This window comes from Embiotoca jacksoni, unplaced genomic scaffold, assembly GCF_022577435.1.
Source record: "Embiotoca jacksoni isolate LCO1_2020_lvr unplaced genomic scaffold, fEmbJac1.0.p SCAF_6, whole genome shotgun sequence".
Classification (NCBI taxonomy): Eukaryota; Metazoa; Chordata; class Actinopteri; family Embiotocidae; genus Embiotoca; species Embiotoca jacksoni.
Genome location: NW_027185414.1, coordinates 15,841,601 through 15,864,243, shown reverse-complemented (window position 1 = coordinate 15,864,243; position 22,643 = coordinate 15,841,601). Strand labels below are relative to the sequence as shown.

The 22,643-nt window shown below is 41.0% G+C and overlaps 1 protein-coding gene across 2 annotated transcripts in view; it reads right to left on the bottom strand.

Moving 5' to 3' along the window:
• Positions 1-22,643, bottom strand: part of sbf2 (SET binding factor 2) — a 93,458-nt gene that overhangs the window by 29,294 nt on the left and 41,521 nt on the right. For both annotated transcript variants that reach the window (XM_069173351.1, XM_069173352.1), the window contains exons 7-17: positions 19,805-19,937; positions 15,874-15,982; positions 15,417-15,530; positions 14,899-14,976; positions 14,433-14,546; positions 13,473-13,601; positions 13,240-13,338; positions 12,861-13,065; positions 12,532-12,641; positions 11,606-11,755; positions 5,363-5,431 (exon numbers count right to left, since the gene is read on the bottom strand). In XM_069173351.1, coding sequence (XP_069029452.1) covers positions 5,363-5,431; positions 11,606-11,755; positions 12,532-12,641; positions 12,861-13,065; positions 13,240-13,338; positions 13,473-13,601; positions 14,433-14,546; positions 14,899-14,976; positions 15,417-15,530; positions 15,874-15,982; positions 19,805-19,937 — 1,310 coding nt within the window. The remainder of the gene's footprint in view (positions 1-5,362; positions 5,432-11,605; positions 11,756-12,531; positions 12,642-12,860; positions 13,066-13,239; positions 13,339-13,472; positions 13,602-14,432; positions 14,547-14,898; positions 14,977-15,416; positions 15,531-15,873; positions 15,983-19,804; positions 19,938-22,643) is intronic.

Below are 22,643 nucleotides of genomic sequence, written 5' to 3'. Positions count from 1 at the left end.
CAAACTTGGCACAGCTCAAAGATAACAAACTTGCAGACTGTGGAGAAGACATGGTCTCTGGGGTGACGGTGCAGAAGGGTCAAACTCTGCAGGGGATGGAGTGATGGAGCTGAATGAAACCCGGCCATTAATAAATAGTGACAAATATAATAAGAAGGAGTGCAGCCCTGTTGATAGTACTCTAATACCTGCCTATCTGCCTGCTGAGTGTTAAGTCTTCCAGCAGATGTTGTGTGGGTGTGTCCCTACGTGTGTGTGTGGGGGGGAGAGTTCGGGGGGTCTGTGTGTGTCTGTGATTTGTCAACGATGTCTATACTCAGCCTGGCTGTACTTTTCTGACCTGTCAGATATGTTCAGGTCATTTTGACCGAGGTCAGCGCTTCCTAATATGATAATACACAAAGCTTACAGGGGCAGATGTGCAAGGAGGAGGATAGGGAAGGAGAGGAGAAAGGAGAGGAAAGGGAGGAGGAAAGGAAGGTAGGAAGCACAGATGAAAGGGAAGGAGGGAGTATACCACTATCAGACCCATCTGGCCGTGTGACCAGTGAAGAGGAATGCAGGGTTGAGGGAGAAAGGGTGAAAAACAAGCAAAAAAAACACAAGAGGAGACAGAGAGGAGAACATACTTTTGTACAGGTCAGAGGAATGAGGCTATCAGGATTTGGGATCTTGTTTTGAACTCTGGGATTTGATCCAGAGGTCCACAGTATGATTGACTACAGCCTCCAAACATCAGCTGAACAGCCATACAGCATCACACATGTCCAATGTGTCTCTCGGAGACTGAGACACGGTGCGTGTTGTCAGTGACGGGAGTGTATACATGCATGCAGACACTGAGTGATGACCGCTGTATCTGATATGTCACCAGCCTTTGGGCAGGAATGTTATTTACATGTTTTGGAAAAATCCATAGCATTCCAGAACTGTTGATACAAAAACATTCATTATTTCTAGACGAGTCATCAGTGAGAATGCACGTCTGACCTGAGCACAATCCATCTCCTCACTTTTGCAATTCTACATGAGTCAGTGGATCGTGAGGAAAACTACTCAAATCCTGAAACTATGAAAAAGCATGTATTCATATGATGTAATCATAGTATTCCATCAGGAAAAAAACAAACAGAGAAAAACATGTTGAAAGTCAAACTAATAAACAAACGCATCATGGTATCCATAGGCCATAACTGTGCAAAAACGCAATGTACAAGCAATATAAATGTTCCCAAACGAAGTAAACACAGATACGGTAAGTCAAGAGCTTGACATTTCTGAGATACACAAGGGTCACCCAGTACGTCATCTCCCTTGTTAGGACATGGTAGAGATCAGTTTTATAGAGCGAGCTGCTAAGTCCTTCCATTCGTAAACTGTGGCAAGAAGAATGCAAACAGTTAAGTGTAAGTCATCCAGAATTGTGTTTGGGTTTTTCCACTTGCTCCTGTATTCAATCTGTGTTTTCCCCGTTCAGAGACATGTACTCTGGTGACACATTCAAATGTAAGAAGACATATCGTGTGGGAAAGGGCAGAATAACAGCTGATTTAGACGTCAGTGACACCTGCTCATCTCCTGATAAACCCGTCCCTCACACGATAGTGAATGCCAGAGGAACTGTCCGCAGATTAGACAATCGCAACCAAATGTAAAAACCCACCTCGAACAAAGGGCCACTGTACAAAGGTTGAGTGGCGTTTTGATAAACTCTACCTACGCAGGCTAAATGACACCATCCATGCAAGATTTAGACTCAGATATTTTGCAAATACACTCCATCAATCTGACACTTCAACTAACGTGTATCAAATACTGTTCCATAAGTGCTCTGGTTTGAGCAAAACATTCAGGGACGGTCATGCTGAGGGGAAACCCAAGAAATGAGAAAGCAAAACAACTGAACATAGAATTTGGGTCAGTCGCGCAAGTTGTTCAGTGTCAACATCCAGACTGGCGAGCCATAAAATTAAACACGGCCTCCATGCAGCACATTCTGAGAGCAGAGATTTGCAATGTGAAGGAGCTTCCCACGTTCCCCGACCTGGAGACTAAAGGGCCGTGGGGACAAAGCCACTGTCAGCATGAACACAGTGTGAGTTTGCCCAAGTCTAGCCAAGAACACCAAACAGGAACCTGACCAATGTTTGACTCCTGAACTTGAACCAACTGTCTTTAAAGTGCACTGCCTGAACTGAGGAAGACACTTCCCCCCCCAAAGTTTGGCATGCATTAAAAAACATGTATTTCTTCCACAGTGAAAAATATGCACTGTTGACTAAAACGTGTAGGCAATGCTTAAACCTCTGACTCAAACCACAAATACCAGAAACTCATTTATCTTCAAAATAATTTCAATTGAAAAGATTGAAAATGAAAAGGGAAAATACCTCCTCTGCTCCTGCAGAGTGCCTCAAGATTAATGTCAACACACAGTTAAGTGGGTCACTGTAAGAACTGAAGATTTGCTTCACAGTACAAACAACCTGCTGACGTGGAAAAACGTTGAAATCAGTTTTCCAGTGGTGCTTCTACGAACAGAACCTTCCTAACACAATGCGACAGTGCTACCGCTCTGTCATACTTTACTGCAGCACCATCAAACCTCTTCTAAAGTACAACTGTCATACAGTAGAGGAACATAACACATGTAGGTCTAATGACATACGTGCAATATCAGGTTCATCTGCATGTGATTGGGTTTAATAAAGGGTCACACATCTGAAAAGTGTGGATATATGATGACTAAGTAACAAATGTAGGATGGAAATAATGTTGACTACATACTTCTGATGGGGGTCTCATTTCCTTTAATACTCAGAAACCGATGATTCGACATCATCAGCCTCTTCACATCGGACTGACCAGCTATGCAGAGGTGAGAGAAGTTCCTAACTTGAGTTCGCTCTTTTTTTATTACTATATTATCTTGGCATCGTTCATGTATTATTTGGATATTTTAAATGCTTGTGTTATGTCCCTTTTCTAATGGCCCAGGGCAACACGTAACAGCTTGTAAAAGCAACTGCACGCTATTTAAAGCCTCAGTGTCATGGTACTAATTATTCTTTGCAAATGAAATCCATCACATTTATTGTGGGAAGAATTGATTAAACGTGTTTGGAAAGATGTGAAACTGGGTATGGTGGATAAATTGTGAGATGTCAGGATGCCTCAATCTCCATCTAAGATGACAGCTGCTGCGGTACTCCATTACCAAGCTTTGTTTTTCTCATATTTCCACTGCATGATCTTTGCGCCATTGAACCAGAGATACTTTTGGCAGATTCCCTCCTGACCTCACTTTACTTTTCACCCTTTGGGTGAGGCAGAGCTCAAGCTTGTCACCAGTTCCAAGCATCTGTAAATAACCAGGACAAATCGGCTTCTCTAAATATCTTTCCTTCTAACTAGCTGTCAGTGCCAGACAAGAAATCATTTTCAATCTTAATCAATGCAGTGTGTTGTAATTATGACTTACGGTTGATGAAAATGCTTATGAAACAAAAACTGCTTTGTGGTGGTATGTAATTGTTACCACGACTTAACAAGCACTAAGCTAAGACACACTGACAGAACTGATTAATTTTCAGTGCTGGTGGCCTAAAAGGGAAACAAGAAAAGCAACACATAGGACTCATCTAGTTACATCAGCCTGTGGCATGTGAACTAGATGAGTCATGTGGTGGCAGAAAGCGAGCCAGGTCCCAGTTCAGCCCATCAGGGTATGGCACTGGGATCCAACAAAAAGCCAGTGCGGACAGTTGTGTCTGTTCTCATAGCAACGCACAAGCTGCAAGGACATAGTTGTGGCGGAAACTGCAGCTAAACAGTGTTGATAATATGATTTGGAAAGCAAAGGCCACGGCCGGTTGTTTACACTTCACTGTGTATGTAAATGCACCAGGATCAACAAAGGTCAAAGGTAGAGAAAGATGTCTTTCCTCTGTCTATTCCCCCCACAAATGTTTCTATGGTGCAGTGTTAACTTAAATCCAAACAATGCTGGATTTTTTTCAAATTCAGGCAAAAACTGAATTTGAGTTACAAAAATCTAACAACAATTTAGTGTCTGGTATTTGCATTTTTGCATGAACACAGGCAAATAATTTTGATGAAATTACCCTTTAATTTGTATTTGTTAAACAATTAGGACTATAAGAAGTAACTTCCTGCAAGGTGCACTTTATAGTTGAAAGACAAAATACAAGTGCATGTTGCTGGAGCGGCTATAGTGTGCAATGGACACACAGTGTTTCATGATTTCAATTGTCTCTTTACATTGCGGCCACCATGTACTGTGAACCACAACCAAAATATCTGCAATAAAAGCTAACTTAGACCATGAACACTTCACTGCTGATGGATATTAACCCTACAGCTGTTAAGTTTCATTTCCAAAGATGGTAACAGCTCTACTCGACTCTACTTGCCTCTGGTATCATGTCCTTTTCAGGATTTTGTTTTCCTACGCGGATAGTAACCCTCCAGCCACATGAAACTTCTGTGACATCATCTTCAACATCAACAACAACAAAATCGTTTTTCACTTCCACAGTAGAACAATCCACAGGCAAACATGATTAATAAAGTTAAGCTTGGGCTTCGTGACTCTTCTTAGGACTCTAGTTGTACGAGCACAGCACCTCAGGGCCGAGCTTTGCTCTGAACGTGCTTCCACTTTATTGTTTTCAGACAGGCTGGGCTTGGGGGAACAGAGTTAAACACGGGACTGGGCTTCATGAGTAGCAGTCAGTGGGTGCATAATGTTGAAATAATCTGCTTCCAGTGATAAAGGGACAGGACACAAACTTCTATGAGTGTGCACCCTTAAATAAGAGAATTGTTTCAAATTGCTTGGAACCTCGATGGATGGGACATTAAAAACATACCAGGTACCAAATAACACGGACAATGGAAAACCAAAAAGAATCAAGTAGAGTGGAGCCGAGGTGATCTGGTACCGTTAGTGGTTCTCGCTGTGGACATGGTCTTGTTGGCAAACATGTTTAAGGCCTCCAATGCAGAGGCACAGTTTTTCAGAAATTTTTCAAATTCACTTTTTATTCACTTTTTTTTTAGATCCTCAAAACAGTGAGAACACTTAAAAAAAAAAAAAATCCTTCACCTCAAATGTATTGAGTGGTTTGCAGAGACACTTGTTTCTCAGCTAGTAGTAGAAACACTCACGAGTGGATGTAGAAGAGTATTTGCATGCTTAGAAACAACAGGGAGTTGACAAGGGTGGTATATTGTCACTATATACTTGATCAAGAACTAGTTTGTATACATGATGAGGAAAATAAGTGGAACAAAAGGTTCACATTGAGTAGGGATACATTTTTACAATCGATTTCCTTACCCTGTAAAAAGCTGTCGACAGGGGCAGCAGTGCAGCAGCCACCGCGTACTCCTCTGAGCTGGAGCAGTCCTGTGGGTCAAACAACAGGGGACAGGTGAGAGCAGGACAGGACACAGTGGGAGACTTATTACAAAGCTCTGTGAACACCTTGTCTTTATCGGAGCCCCTAAACAAGCAGCATGCACTTCCAACCGAGGTCGCATACACAGGGGCCAAAGGGGAAACAGTTTTGTAACTTAAAGAACCATTTCATTGCTGCATCTCCTGAATCTATTGTAAAATATAAGATATATAAAGAAACTTTGCCTTTCAGCTCATGGCTGATGAACTGCTGTAAATTAGCAATGGAGAGATGTGATTCAGGGAAACCAGTGGGGGGCAAAGAATCTATCTTCAGCATACGTAACGTCCTGTTACATAAAGTCAATCAGTCGTGTTAAATGTCAGGGCTATGCTCTAAAAAGGCATGCCAAAACTACTCACTCTGCTCTACTTCACTATTAGGACATATGCTTTCAATAGCCTTACATAATCTTTGCCTTGATACAATTGTCAGAGCACATCAGTCTTTAATTTATTGATAATCTTATGATTTGCATTCTTGAGCTTGATTGCCACACAAAACCCTGATTTGAGACAATCACAAGGTTTTGCGTAAAACCCAGTCATTTTAGCCATAAAAGGCTGTGTCTATTTGTCAAGCAACCACAACTGGCCAGAAAGCAAATTTAATTTATAAAAATGTTTCATTTACTGATTTGTTTGGTCAAAATCAGGACTTGCACACCATGGAAACAAGTCTTTGTAGTGGGAATTGTTTTGAGTCAAGGAGGCAGTCCTAAAAGGTGCTTTCAAGAGAACTGTATTAAGATGAATAGTACATTAAGAGGCTTACAGCAAGGGGTTCCGGGGCCCAAACTAAACTTTTCTTCCAGAGATCACAGAATGATGAAAACAGGAGAATAAGACAAAAAGACACAAGTTGGACTCAAAAAGTACTTCACTCACAGGAAATTGGTTCTTATCTCAGGTAAGCTGTGTTGGGATTTATATGTTGAACTGTGTAAATGAGAATGGCCAGAGGAGACTTGATTTAAGGACATGTACGAACAACAGCACTGATTCTGACCTGCTGCCGCACCTCATGACCCTCAGTGGGAGCTTGCAGCCATAAAATGTGTGTATCACAAACATTTGATTTTATGTTTTTCATACCAAGTTTTTTTAGTGTCACATAAAAAGCGCACACGCCCACACGCACTCACACACACCTTACGTGCATGGCTGCATTTTTCTAAAACTGCATCATACTATCAAAGACTTTTATTTTGGCGGGACAGATAGGCAGATGAATGCTGAGCTTTCCAATAGTGGTTTGTAATGAGGGCCTCTGTTACCGCCATTCCTCGAAAAAAAAACACACACATGCACACACATGCACGCACACACAAGAATGTACAGAGGGGAGAAAATGCAAAACACATGAAAGGCCGGCCCCCCGTCGACTAAGAAACATAGTTTCTGTTATATTTTTCTTGTCGCTAGTCCTTTTCTTTGCAGTTATTTGGGCTGCGGTAAAATGTTCCAGCTTACTGGAGCGGCACCAAAGCATTGTTTACCAGCATCCTTAACAATGCTGCAGGTCACAGGAGTTCATGGACTTCAGTCAAAATACAACAACAAGTGGAAATGCACAGACAGAAAGTGTGAATATTTAACAAACCAGTATTATTCCAACAAAAAGACGGAAATTCAGCAATGCATGTTATCGGTTCTGTGGAACAGAAACTCAGGATGACAAACATTTTCAGCCTTAAAAAGGCCACGGCCCTTCATCAGATTAAGAACATTTCACAACCTTTGTTCAAAGGCTCCTTCAACACACCATATCTCATATAAAGTGGACATTATCAGCTTTACTTAAGCTACATCCATGACCTAAAAACCTCCCCCTTATTCTCCTGTCAGTAAACAAAGAGGCTCTATGGCTTCGGAGGTTAACGAACAAAGCACACAGACAGTGGTGAAATCTACAGCAAGTTTGAGATTAGACTGAATGAAAAGCGAAAGCTGAGAAGGTAATGGTATTGTATTTCAGACTCAGTCATTGTCATGGCACTGAATAGATCCACATGGTACAGGGTGGAGAACGTATGTTAACCTGAAGAATGGAGGGAGAGGAGGTTGTTGCGTATCCCACATTTCTGTTTGTGAAGGACACCCTGCAGTCTTCATTTCCTTCCATTATTTACTGCATGTCTCACCATTTTCCTTCATTCTTGAAGCTGGTGGCGCTATAATAGTAAGGGTGACTAACACAGCTATTCTGTTTTAAACACGTATACAGTGAGCAAAAACAAGAACGCTGAACCTGTGACAGAAATTCTGCAGGATGTGAACAAACAGAAACTTCCTGTGTGTTCCAGAGAAGTTAGCACTTTACAGGAAAGCTGCAAGGTGAACTGACACATATGGCATGCTTTTATCAAGACTTATATGTCTACAGATAAACAGAAAATTCATACTCATTGTCTATTGCTGTTATTTGGTTCTTGAATTACTAATAGGAAGAAGAATAAGCCACATAGTTGACCTCTATGTTACCCAGATGAGTAACAAACAGAGGTTTCATCGTGAAAGCATGAAATCTGATTAACGGAGATGTTTACCTGTCCATACTGGTGGACATCCTCCAAGAAACAGCTTTCTGAACATGGGAATGATACCCAGCACAGATTCCCAGTGACCATGTTACGCAAGGCAGTCAATCAAGGCCACTAAGGCAGACAGGGGCCATGTTCTCACAGCAAAGAGAATAATTTATGATCTGAATAATGTAAAAATGTAATAAAGTCTTCCATACACTATTAAAGGAAAAGTTCAAAGTAATTAAAATGCAGCAGGCAGCATTCATGCCCCAGGGGGTCAAGGGGGGGGGACGGACGGATGGACGGACGATGGTTACAGACTCAGTTGGTAGGCGCTCCAGTTCATCAGCTTGGACTTCAGCTGTCGGCAGTTCATACAGGACAGTCAGATAAAGCGCCTCATCCTTTCCAACACCATCTGTGTGTAACGTGTGCTCTTGCACAGTGTTGCACATCAGACGGTGGGGCTCGGGATCATGCAGAACTCATGGACTCCATGCCGTTGTGACCACTTCCCATGGACCTCCAGTCTTAATCCCCTCTCACAGTAAACTGCCATTCAGACTGTGTTTTTGAGCACCATCATGAGGCCCTTGGCCATGAGAGAGCGGAGCACAGGGGGCTCATAATCCTATCTGACAGGAAATGTTTGGGATGCCAGGATACATCCACAGCAGGGCTCATTCCCCCACATGGCTTGCGCAACGTTTACTTCTAAAAGCTGGAGCACTGACCAGTGCATACACACATTCACAAACAAACAAATGTGCAATTAACTCAAATACCTTAATGAGTGTCGTTACTGTGTGAGATTCATGGCAGGAAACGGCACATATAAGGATTACAACAGATGTTTAAACAGGAAAAATGCGTCACTTTAAATATTTTCCAGCCATTTCAACCCATTCCAGTTAATGTATCAACACTGTTTTGTGAATTACAAAAGAAGATGTACAAAAGAAAAACTAGTACTGACAAGGTATAGTTCCACCTGATTTTAATGTCCTAACCTTTAACCTATTGTACATTGTATGTATTACATAGCACTTCCTGGGGCTGTTTTTCCCTGCAAACCTTTCACAGAAAAACACTGATTGTTACCAGATAACACAACTGTCCCTCAGCCTGAAGTTGACGCTTAAACAGTAAATGTTGAAATTGGCCTATTAATGGTGATGTCATTGCAAATCAATGTGTCACATCAATGCATGTGCCAGAAATTCTAACAAGGCATTATGTTGTCATTAGACCAAGAGCAAGAGCAACATTTTTTAAAGAATAGGTCACTTTGGGTTTGTTAAGCCCGAAAGGATCTTTTACGCACGCATGCATGCATGTACTCGCACACGCACACACACACATGCGCACACACGGCTGGCCGTAGTGCACTCTATAATATCATTTTGGGGTTCTGGCTGGGCGTTGAGAGAAAGGGCAGAGTGCAGTATATGAAAATAATTACTGGCCCTGCAATTTACTATTTATACTCCTTTCACAGATCATCTGAGACATATCCTTCCCAACTGAGCTGAGACCAAGAAATGAAGCCAGGAACTTCTGCCTGCCATCAAGACTAAATGACAAACAATACACAATAAAATAAAAAAAAACAAAAAAACAAGAAGCCATCAGAGAAAGGCTGACTAGGCCGTATTTTATCCCGGGTTGACAAAAGTGCAAACCACATCAAATCTCTTCTCCATGTGTTAATTATTACTTTTTTTCCACACGTGTGGCTTTGATTCATTGGTTCTTCAGAAGCATGCCCGAGGAAATCAGGGGAGGCAAATTAGTCTTTAAAACTCACTTGGACACTTTTACTTTTAACTATACGGTGATAACAGAGATTTAAGTCTACTTGAAAAAGAGACCGACGAATACAAAATGTCAGCGTTACGTCCTAGGTGTGTTCACCACCTTATGTTGGAAACAGCAGATAAAATAAAGATTACATCTGTATTGTCAACATATATTCAGATTTGTGACATTGTTTAATAATCCTATAACTCATATGTTACAGCAACATCTAAAACATCACAATCTCATTTCAACACAAAAAGATGCTATCAGATAACAGTGCATTAACGGGAAATGGAAACAGTATGTAGGTTTGCATCAATTTAGACTTAAAACACAGTCTAAGTATTGACTGAAGAGGCTGCAGTATCAACTAGCCACTTTTTGGCTCTTTAACAACTACAAACCAGTGATAAACTACTGTGAAAACAACTGAGTGTTCATTGCTGCTCCTGGAAATGACAGTCAGACAGTGCACAGCACAAAAGGGATGATTGAACATCTTCCTTTCTACGTCACTCTGCTTGGAAAGACCACATTTGCTTTACATTATCTTTGACAAAAAGACACAATATTGGCCCAAGTCACCAATACTGCACCTAATTTTTGTACCAATGAATAATTGTGGATTAAATGACACGTCAAATGACCTTGCATGTCCCTGCAGCAGGCAGATGGTGGGATTAATTGGCTTTCTATCATTTGGGGGAAAAAAAGAATGACTGGAATCTAAAGTCGCTCCATAAAAGCTGCACTCTGTACAGACTGTTTAAAATTATTAAAATCCCTGGAATGGGCTTATTGAAGGCAGTAAAACATGAGGAACTACCAATAAAGACCCGGCTGCTCTGGTTGAGTAAAGCTTCACCGACTCTTTATGAGCTGAACAAAAACACATCACTTACTCACTTTGACAAGTAGCTGGAACATGAGGGACACGCAGGAACAGACAAACACACTATCTGATAAGCGAGGGCCATCGTTGGAACTTCGTATTATGACGTGCTGCTAGATTGTTGTAAATGAAGAAACTTGAAATATTTACATATTCAACCAGATATGTGTCACTGTCATTTTTAGATAAACTTGTTTTAGTAAAAAATAATAATTATTACCTCTGCGAAGGAGGAAATGTTTTGTTATGGAAAAATTACCAGCCCGATTTTCATGAAACCTAGTAGATGGATGTAGCCTGGACCAAGGAAGAACCCATTACATTTTGTTACAGATCTGAATCACGAGGCACATCCGTGAATTATTTTTCACTTTCACAAACATTTGTGAAATAGAACATTTGTCCTACATCTTAATACATCTTAAAATCCAGTAGGTGGCAGTCAAGTTCAAGACTGACAAAACGTAGGCCATTCTAGAAATACGATGATTTCACGTCATAGTCCTCATTCACGAGTACCAGTAATCTTCTGGCATACAAATGTACTTGCTTAAATTTAATACAGTAAGCAGTCTTTACGGAGCACTCAGGAACCGTGCTTTCACAAGGGTGAACCAGAGCCGGTACAACTGTAACATCACCACAGTTATTTTCATATCATAGAAGAATGGACTATTGGCCTTAGCGGATGTTTACATTCTTAGCTGCAACAAATCAATGATTCACTTGATAAACGATTTAAACAAGAAGTTGATTAACTTGTTGATAAGTTATTGTTAACCAATTTTCAATCAACCAAAAAAATGTGTTAACTGATTGTAAAACGTGTGGTATAACTACGTGTTTGGAATCAGTTGAAAGTACAGATGCGGTGGTCTGTGGATTGTGTTGCACGTCACTAACCTGAAGGGCACAGTTCATCATACGAATGATGTAGTCAAACTGCTGGTGGTCCATTATGGAGCGGTTCTGCAGGACATGAAGACTCAGTTCCTCAGTCAGACACTGGCGGGCTGCCTTACCTTTCAGAGCGCGCAGGGCAGCCGGCAGCGTCTGTAAAGAGAAAAGTGAACAAAGAGGATGAATAAAGTAACTGACCTGACAAGAGAGGCTGGTTAACAAAGCAATTGCAATTTGAGATGGTTCAACAAATGTATATTGTGTATTGCTGAAAAGTAAACATTTTCATTGTTCCTAACATTACTTTTTGTAACCCTCTGTACCAACTGTACCAGAACGTCCAGCTTCTTCATCTGATGTGTGGCTAATGGTGTTCAGCTGACCATTTGGCAGTCAAGGATTTACAGGCTCATTGGGCTTCAGAGGATGCCTGTTATGCATTCTGACATTATGCACAGAGATGCAAGCCTGGATTATGTACCCCCTATATAAAGCCAGAGGGATACATCAAGTAACTGGCAACGATCCCATTTCGAACAGACTGGACACATATTGGACAGATTGTCCACCTTGGGCCTCATATGGGTCAGACAACGGCAAAGAAAAACCTGAGTAAAGAGTGGAGATGCTTGTAGAGGCAAACTCAAGAGACAGGAACAGGAACCGTGTTCGAACAAAAATTATTGTAATAATTACTATATTATTGCTTAGCAAGTCAGCTTGGAACCCGAATCCAGAGAGTGTTTGATTAATGCCCGATATATTTCTGTCTGTGTGCCAGCTGGGAGGTATTAGGACGATGAGATTGAGGAGAGATCTGCTGCTCTGCAACACCCTGCTGGAGTAATGTAACCCAAAAGGAAGCCTTTCGGTTAATGAGCTTGTTTAAAGGTTGATTAGCTGCTCTGATGAAAGACAGTGTGCATCACCTTTTCAGTCTCCAGAGTCTTGTTGTCAAAGATGAAGGAAATACAACTCCGCACAACCTCCAGCCTGCGAGCGCTGTTAAACACAGAGCCAGTCTTACCCATAATGGACACTGGAATCAAGAAAGACAGAAGAGCAGAGACATCCCTGCAGGTTAAAATGGCAGATGCCACAATGACTTATTTCGCAGGTATGAGGTATGTTAAATCCATCACTATGGGAAAGATTTAACATAAACAAACCACTGCAGGTATGTACACACTCTTAATGAATGGTCACGGCATTATGGAAGTATGTATTGCACATTACAGCTATTTTAAGTGGTTCATACCAACAGGTGGTCCAGCAGGAACAACACACTTCTTCTCAGGTCGTGTAGAAGGAGGTATGCTGCTGTATTTTGCTACACCCTCCTGCAGCATCTTCTCCACCTTTTGGTCATCCAGCAAGGGGAAGGGTACCTGATGTACGCGCAGGTGGGATCCCTCGGATGGCCGAGGCACTTTCTGGAATGCCATGTGGGGGTTTGGGTTCTCCTATAGCACACCCGACAGGAAACCACATGTATTAATAGGATACACGGCTGTCTATATGGTGGACAAACAGCAACACACATGTAGAGCCTGCTAAAATAAGGACATCTGTATTATACGGCAAAAGACCAATACACCAGAGGAGACGTAGCTGTAGTTACTTTCATGAAGCCTTACGTTTTTGTACAGCTGCTCAGAGAGCTCCCTGATATGCTTCTGCAGCTTGGCAGGGCTGATGTCCTCTTCCTTAAAGCTGTCAAAGTCTAAGGCCACCAGCTACAAAGCACACAACCAACAAACAAATAAAACGCAACAAAATATTAATGTACACTATAAGAGAGGTGGGGTATGAACTTCTCTATTCATAACTAAATAGTGAAGGATTTAAGTGGGGCATCGTGGTGCAGTACCTCATCAAAGAGATCGCAGGCTCGGTAAGATGGACCTCTCTCTGAAACAAAGCCTGCAAAGGCCATGCCATCCAAAACCTTGGTCAGGAAATCATTCTCAATGAGGCCTCGCTGGCCCAGGAAGGCAGTCTGGATAATGTCAGAATTAGAGCCGTTACAATCCCACACAGATGGAAGCAATGTAATCTTGTTCATATGGAATTACTACAGACTAAAAAACATGCATCGTGATCACAACCATTTTTAGAACACGATCACAAAATCTTCAAAAATATCTCTGCAAAGGGCCTTTTATTGTTGAAAACATGGGTGAGTTCGTCATCATGGACACAAAAGCATATTAATCTAGTTATAAATGAGTACATGCAAATGAATTTAATTTACTTTACACATAATTATTTGTGCGTGTGGGTAGAGGAGATAAAACACAGTTCACTCAAGCCTTCCCCACTCAGGAATTCCAGGCAAATAAGCTGAGCTTTTGTGTATAATGTGATCCATGTGGGGTACTTTGAGGGTGATGTGCTGATGGGTTACCACGGAAACACCACAGACACGAACAAACTAAATCTCCGGCACAAAACAAAAATGTAAACCTAATACGTTTCATATGGCTCATTGCCGGGCTTTGCCCAAGGTTACGAGGCTGTGTCCGAAGCTTGCAAATAAACAGAGGGAAAGCATCACGAAAGAGTGATGAAGCCTCTGTGACACACTTAAAACAACATGCTTACTCACACATGCACACACAAACACACACGTTATGCACCTCTGACAACTTTATCCATCAGATCTTTATGTGTAATTCCACCCACACTGCTGACTAAAACATTCTTGGCAGATTAAAAGAACAATAGGGTTTGCTGAGGAGCAATTGCTTAAGGAAGTTAATCGAAGGTCACATATTGTAAAATGAAACTTCATTTTAACAGTAGGAATTCCATAATATTGTTTTCGTACCTTGTGAAAGTGAATAACAGGTTCAGAATGGATGCGGATGAGCTGCAGACAAGACCTGTAGCCCTGGAAGAGTTGTGCAAACAGCCTGAGAAAGACGGCCCGCACCTCCTTGTCCTGGAACACGAACGAACACACACACACACACACACACACACACACACACACACACACACACACACACACACACACACACACACACACACACACACTAACTCATTACTCATCAAACAGCTATGCCACAAATGCAGTCTGATAAGTTAATTATGCAACAGACATGTTATTTGTCTTTAGGGTGATGGGTTACCATCAGTTGGTGGCCAACGTTAACCTTTATGCGATAACAACCTTGTTGTGATGAAGACAGCCTGTCCTCCTCATGTGGGATGAGGAGGACATCACTCCTTACAATGAGACACCCTAAGAATCATGAGTGAAGGGAGGCAATGCGATAATGACGCTGACTTACCAACAGTTTGAGGTTGGAGGGGGCAGTGCGCGGCGGAGGGAACGCATTGTCTGCTATCTCCAAGTCAGGGTGCAGAACCTGAAAATGAATTCATCTCCAAATTCATTTGTCTTCATTTAAACTGTGCTTTTATGTAAAGCAACTTACAATAATTCAAAGATCAACATGAGTGAACAATGCTTGTGCACAATGAGAGACCAGATAAGACAGCAAACCATACCAAGTGACTTTATAAAGAAAATAAAGTGCATCAATTATATCAGCAGTAACTGAAAAAGTGTGAGTATAAGAATCCCAAAAAATACTTTAGTAATAACTTAGGTGTGTATTAATGTGATTGTCTGCATTAATGATAAACAAGGACACACTGGAATATGTGTTTTTGGTGTTCAAAGTCAAATGATTTCCTGAATGTATTTATATTTGCGTGGTCTTCAGTCATATTGTCATAATATAAATAGTGTTGTTACACCTGGATGTGTGTGTGTGTGCACATGTGAGTGTGTGTTTGTGCTCACCAGGGACAGGGTAGTCTGTGTTTGGTGCAACAGAGGTTCAGGGAGCAGGGACAAGTGGATGCACTCAGGAATCTTTATTGTTCCTCCATCCAGGTCAGCAATAATAACATCCAACTGATCAAAACACAGACAGGTCAGGTGGTTGGATTGCAAGTGGAGGGAGCACTGAGGCACAACTACCGTATGTCTGATGAGATTTAACTGAAAACAGTTTCAATAATAAACATGTAAAAACTTCCAGAAAGCTAAAGGCCTGTGAAATTCAAATGTTCCTGGTCTGTAAAAATATGTCATGAATACTTAAAGGATATAAAAATAAACTCTAAAAGGCTAATATTTGTTAATAATTCACACGTGTCAGAAAAAATTCAACTGTTTATGATCTTCAACTTCTGCATGCAAGTAATAAAGATTGCTAATAAAGATTGCTGGATGCCTGTGACGCATCTGCACTCACCAAATCCTGGATTTCAGTCTGAAACATCGAGTGTACTCCGATGATGAAGGGAGTGGGTGAACTCAATACCTCAAGCAGCCGTGAAGGTAGAATAGGGATGTACGGATAACTGAAAACATGTGAGGACATTAAAAATGGATACACAAAAATGTACAAACTTGGTAAAAGACAGATGAGTAAGAATTATGAAATGCGTGGGCAGCTAAGGGCTTAAAATATACTTCCTTTCAGGCATGTTCTTATGAAATTGAAACTCGCATGAGGAAATTTATATTGAGAGATAAGAAACCAGTGAAACTCAGATAACATTCTTAAATTTAGCAATTAAATCATTACACGCTTTGGAAATTTTACTTTTCTCATCATCTTTTACCAGAAATTGTGTGAAATGGACAAAACTCCAGGGAACATTGCATTATTTTGTAATGGACATCACGTACAGTGGGTACGGAAAGTATTCAGACCCCTTTAAATTTTTCACTCTTTGTTTCATTGCAGGAAACTGTCTCCAGGTTTAATTAATCGCCAACATGCACAGGCAGTCAGATGAATGGGACTTCAGGCTACATTTGCTCAGATTGGAAGACTTGCAGAACTTTTATTCTGTCCTTAGTCTAATCACAGTGTTGTCTCATCAAGAGCTGAGGCACTTCCTGTCTTCTTCACAGCAGAGAAACTTTAACAACTGCGTGTTGAATGTGAGGAGTTGAAGTTATTCTGCCTCAGGCTCGCATCGTTCACTGCCTTCCTTCAACTTGGATGTTCCTCAACTTTTTGCTTTGTTAATGTTTCAGAGCACTTTTAAAACACTGCTCTGTCATTGTGATGCGTAACAGATAAATATGCGTGCACAACACTGCACCACACATGATAAATGTGAGCGTCCAGCTTTTAGTAATATGAACTTAAAAGTTTGAAAAAGTCTCATGAAAATCTTGAAGGAGAAAAGTTAACATCTTAGGATATTCTCTTATTCGGTTTATTGTGGAGAGTTAAAGTACAGTGGGTACGGAAAGTATTCAGACCCCTTTAAATTTTTCACTCTTTGTTTCATTGCAGCCATTTGCTAAAATCAAAAAAGTTCATTTTATTTCTCATTAATGTACACTCAGCACCCCATCTTGACAGAAAAAAACAGAAATGTGGAAATTTGTGCAAATTTATTAAAAAAGAAAAACTGAAATATCACATGGTCATAAGTATTCAGACCCTTTGCTCAGTATTGAGTAGAAGCACCCTTTTGAGCTAGTACAGCCATGAGTCTTCTTGGGAATGATGCAACAAGCTTTTCACACCTGGATTTGGGGATCCTCTGCCATTCTTCCTTGCAGATCCTCTCCAGTTCCGTCAGGTTGGATGGTGAACGTTGGTGGACAGCCATTTTCAGGTCTCTCCAGAGATGCTCAATTGGGTTTAGGTCAGGGCTCTGGCTGGGCCAGTCAAGAATGGTCACAGAGTTGTTCCGAAGCCACTCCTTTGTTATTTTAGCTGTGTGCTTAGGGTCATTGTCTTGTTGGAAGGTGAACCTTCGGCCCAGTCTGAGGTCCAGAGCACTCTGGAAGAGGTTTTCTTCCAGGATATCTCTGTACTTGGCCGCATTCATCTTTCCTTCAATTGCAACCAGTCGTCCTGTCCCTGCAGCTGAAAAACACCCCCATAGCATGATGCTGCCACCACCATGTTTCACTGTTGGGATTGTATTGGGCAGGTGATGAGCAGTGCCTGGTTTTCTCCACACATACCGCTTAGAATTAACGCCAAAAAGTTCAATCTTGGTCTCATCAGACCAGAGAATCTTATTTCTCATAGTCTGGGAGTCCTTCATGTGTTTTTTGGCAAACTCTATGCGGGCTTTCATATGTCTTGCACTGAGGAGAGGCTTCCGTCGGGCCACTCTGCCATAAAGCCCCGACTGGTGGAGGGCTGCAGTGATGGTTGACTTTGTGGAACTTTCTCCCATCTCCCTACTGCATCTCTGGAGCTCAGCCACAGTGATCTTTGGGTTCTTCTTTACCTCTCTCACCAAGGCTCTTCTCCCACGATTGCTCAGTTTGGCTGGACGGCCAGGTCTAGGAAGAGTTCTGGTCGTCCCAAACTTCTTCCATTTAAGGATTATGGAGGCCACTGTGCTCTTAGGAACCTTGAGTGCTGCAGAAATTATTTTGTAACCTTGGCCAGATCTGTGCCTTGCCACAATTCTGTCTCTGAGCTCCTTGGACAGTTCCTTCGACCTCATGATTCTCATTTGCTCTGACATGCAGTGAGCTGTAAGGTCTTATATAGACAGGTGTGTGCCTTTCCTAATCAAGTCCAATCAGTTTAATTAAACACAGCTGGACTCCAATGAAGGAGTAGAACCATATCAAGGAGGATCAGAAGAAATGGACAGCATGTGAGTTAAATATGAGTGTCACAGCAAAGGGTCTGAATACTTATGACCATGTGATATTTCAGTTTTTCTTTTTTTAATAAATGTGCACAAATTTCTACATTTCTGTTTTTTTCTGTCAAGATGGGGTGCTGAGTGTATATTAATGAGAAATAAAATGAACTTTTTTGATTTTAGCAAATGGCTGCAATGAAACAAAGAGTGAAAAATGTAAAGGGGTCTGAATACTTTCTGTACCCACTGTATTTCATACATACAGTATTCTAAATCATACCTGCAACACAGGACTAGGACTATACCAGTCAGCTGTTACCACTGAAAAGCACGTTTTTAAATATGAAATTTTAAAAAAGACACCATCGTGCGTCTGTGCAATTTATGACACTTTCAAATTACACCAAGATTTTCGTGATTACAACAGTTTAGTGAACACTTACATTGGGTAAGACAAGCAGATAACCCACAAGGTACTGATACTGTCACTATGGGCAAACAGGTGAAATAAACCCAAGTGCACAATACATGAGGCAGGAAAATATAAACTAAACTTAATTTACACTGTCATTACATGGAGTAATACCATGACAGCTGTGACTCAAGAGGTGGAGGGCATTTCTCCTTCAATTGCAGGGAAAATGGTTCGATCCACAGCACCGAGCCACATTTAAAATAGGCCCTTGGGAGGTGCTTTGTCCAGTTTTGGCAGCAAAGCACTGTCTGCTGGTGCCAGCCCCAACTGCTCCACATTTCATCTAAATGTGTTCTCTCATTTTGTGCCCTATATTAAATTATTACCTTTGTTTTCTTTTAGATGCAATTACATTACACACAAACCCATCCAGTCCTAAGAGTTAAGCCGTTAACCCAGTCAACACTTTCACATAAAGACATTTTGACATGTCACAGTTGGAAAATCCCAGGTATAAATAATAAACACATGACACATTTAAAAAGCACAAGTGTTAATAATGTTCCAACAATGACATCAAAGTGTCTTCTGAGAAAAAGGCCTTTTATCTCATTGTATTTCTAGTGGGTTAGTCTGGATTTTTTGAGTCCCTCATTTTATGTTTGACTCTTGATAAAAAAAAGAACAGGGAACTGTTTTAAAGATTAATGTAGTCATGCTGTGGTTTGAAATGATTTGTAAAAATGAAGTGTTGGCAAAAAAAAAAAAACTTCTTCTAAACTCTATTGGTTTCACAAAAAGATAGTAATGCATACATCCGTTGTAAAAAAAAAAAAAAAGGGAAGGAAGTTAAGTACTATACCAGTGAAAGGCATTTCTAAGAGAAGTGAATCCTGAGAAGCAATGAGCAACAAAAAAAAAAAAAATCCTCTGAGGTTATTACATATACAAGATTAAATGTGATTTTAAAGAGTGAATTTATGCAATAATTATAGCCATTTCTAGAAATGAATAAAGTGAACAAAGTTAATTGTCAGTCAGATCACAAACCATGGAGGTCAGAACATCAGTTAAGTGTTATTGCAAAGTCACATAAGAATCTGTCCTATCTGTGGGGTCAAACGCTCACTCACCTGTATTTAAGAGGAAACATGAGGGCTTCCAGGGCGCGACACGCCTCTTCGAGCCTCTGGTAGCTGGTGGAGTGGAACAAAACCTTGTGTTCTGTCAGAACCGCACAAAACAGACTCAGAACATTTTGGATTCCTGAAACGAGACAAACAACAGAGGATAAAACTGATGAGGTATTTGTTGGAATAGGACGACCACATTGTTCCAGATCGTTCATCAAACATTCACGGCTATTTGTGAAGGATTGCAAACGTAAACACAGAATATAACAAACAACATCCATTCTGTGAAAATCCAAAACTGCTTCAAGACTGATTACTGCAATTCTAAACATAGAGGACTCTGTCAAACTCGTCTTTTCCTTGCAAGCCAAACAAGACAATGGTAATATAGACGGTTGTAGCTACGTATGGACTGGGTGGAAGTGTTTGGGTGTTTAGTCTCTTGAAATTTGGTTTGTCAGTGCTGGAGATGGTATTGCATGACTCCACAATGTGTTACCGCCAATCTGATATTTGTTCTCAAACTGAAGTGCATTGTTAGAGACTACCGCCTGTGTTGCAACCAAACCACTGAGTTGTGCCAGGTCTTTGGTGAGGAAGAAGACTAAAACTATGATGGGACCTCTCACTTTACTTCAGAAGAGAGCATGACTTTGTCTGCCCAGCTGACTGAAGCCTTAGCGCTTTATTGAATCAACTTCCTGTGTAAATGAAGCCACCACAGTGTGTCTTTGTGTTCGGCGTGTGGGCATTGCACTGCCTTTCTGATTCACAGGGGACAGGGCAAATACATGTAGACATGAATATGGAGCTAAAATTAGACTAGAGCAGTATGAGTGATATTAAGAATAATAATAAAAAAAGTTTTTGCATTTAATTCAATTGTTGCCAAATTACTTTTGCTCTTGCAGTATTGTTCAGATTTCTGCCACAGGTGGCGTAGCTCTTAATTGCAGCTGCACAAAGTTTAATCTAAAATAAAAAAGATCGATCACAGCAGCTGCAGAAACAAGGGTAAGAATCACTGCACATCTGCAAGCTGCCCACTGCTACTTTAAGCCATGTAACCTGCTGGTTCATGATGACCAAAATAATACATTTACACAACCAAGTGGGGCAGTTTATGTTAATCACTGAATATAAACCTATGGGAAAACTCATCTCTGAAAAACAAAGGAAATTACACATTCTCGCGCAGTATAAATAATATTTCAAATACCAATGTGACAATCAGGAAGAATTCTAAGTTTACAGTTCCTGTTATTGTTTCCTATCAAGCAACTGTCAGACCAATTTATCACACACTGGAGTGATAAGGAGAGAGGAACACTGGCAGACATATCCGCACCACAGGGGGCGCTGGGTCTGGATGTTTGGCTGCCTGAGTGGAGAACTTCAGTCATAAACAGGAACCATGAGCCTCAACAAAATCTGACTTTTGAAAGTGAATGGGCATGATTAGACACGAAGGGTCTAAATTATGTATTTTTGGTGGCATTTTTTTTTTTTTTTTTTTTTTTTTTTTTTTTATCTATTAAGAGACCAAACTAGCTCTGGTTTCATCATCACACCTCAGGTTTAGGTGTTAACTTATCTAATGGAAACATCTACACATTTCCGAGCCCTAAATAAGAAGTGACAGCAACAACCCCGGACAACACAAGAGACAAAGGCAACAGGCAACAAACAACAAGGCTGTTGATGGCCGGTTTTATCTCCTTCCCGGGGGGGATGTACTTCCTGTGCAGTGTGACATGTTTAACACACATTCCTCTCTGGTGACTCGGTGACCTGTGCACACAGAATGATGTGCCGACCTGCCTGTCTGTGCGGCTACCAGCCAATCCTTAAATGGATCCTTATATGGATGACCTAGTAAGAGTAAACTAAACCCTTGTTCTCGGCTGACTTATGACATTTACCTTCCTGCAAGCCTCTCGACAAATACGTTTTTAAGGACAAAATAATGATTAAAACGGCAAACATCTATGTGAGTCACTTTCCTTCTCTATGCTACACATTTATGCTGCTCCACAATCAAAAACAACTTGTTTTGAACTTGTTTTCTTTTGAACTTGTATGACGTTAAACTGAGCCCTTCAATGTCTATGGTCCTACATTAAGCCTCTGCAATATGTATTCAACATAACTAGATGGAAGAATACAATTGCAGTTAAAGGGATAGTTCAACAGTTTGGGAAATATGATTACTTACTTTTTTGCCAAGAGTTGAATGAGAGGAATGATACCAATACCATGTCTGTACACTAAGTATGAGGCTTAGAGTCATGAGACATTTGGCAGAGCTTAGCCTGAAACCAGTGGGAAACAGCATGCTTGTCTCTGCAGTGTCACAGAAATTTATTTTTACAGCGTGGAAACACAGTTTCAGTTTCATTACACCTGTCAGTGACGCCCTTTAACAGCCTGAAGGTCTCCACTACAACATTTTACACTTTTGACATGACTTTAACATGAACTGGACAAGATAAACAATAACACATACTGAGCACCTTTCAAACACACATGTATTGTAGCCACATCGCTGCTCCACGAACAAACAGCCCAGTATAATGTAGTGTTGATTAATAGAAGCAGGATTATGAACACTGACATGCCGTGGTTGGATATTACTTCAACATTGTTTTGCTTTGCGTATCCAGATTGGCCCCAAATGCACAACTTCCACATGACCCCGATCACATGTATCGTGTAAGTACCCCCCATGTGCGTGTTTTCCACTCTGTCCAAACAAAAAGAGGATGGTGTTAATACACTTAGGAAGTATGAGGCCACTCTGATTAGAAGCACATTCTTCTAATCAAATGAGGCTAAATCA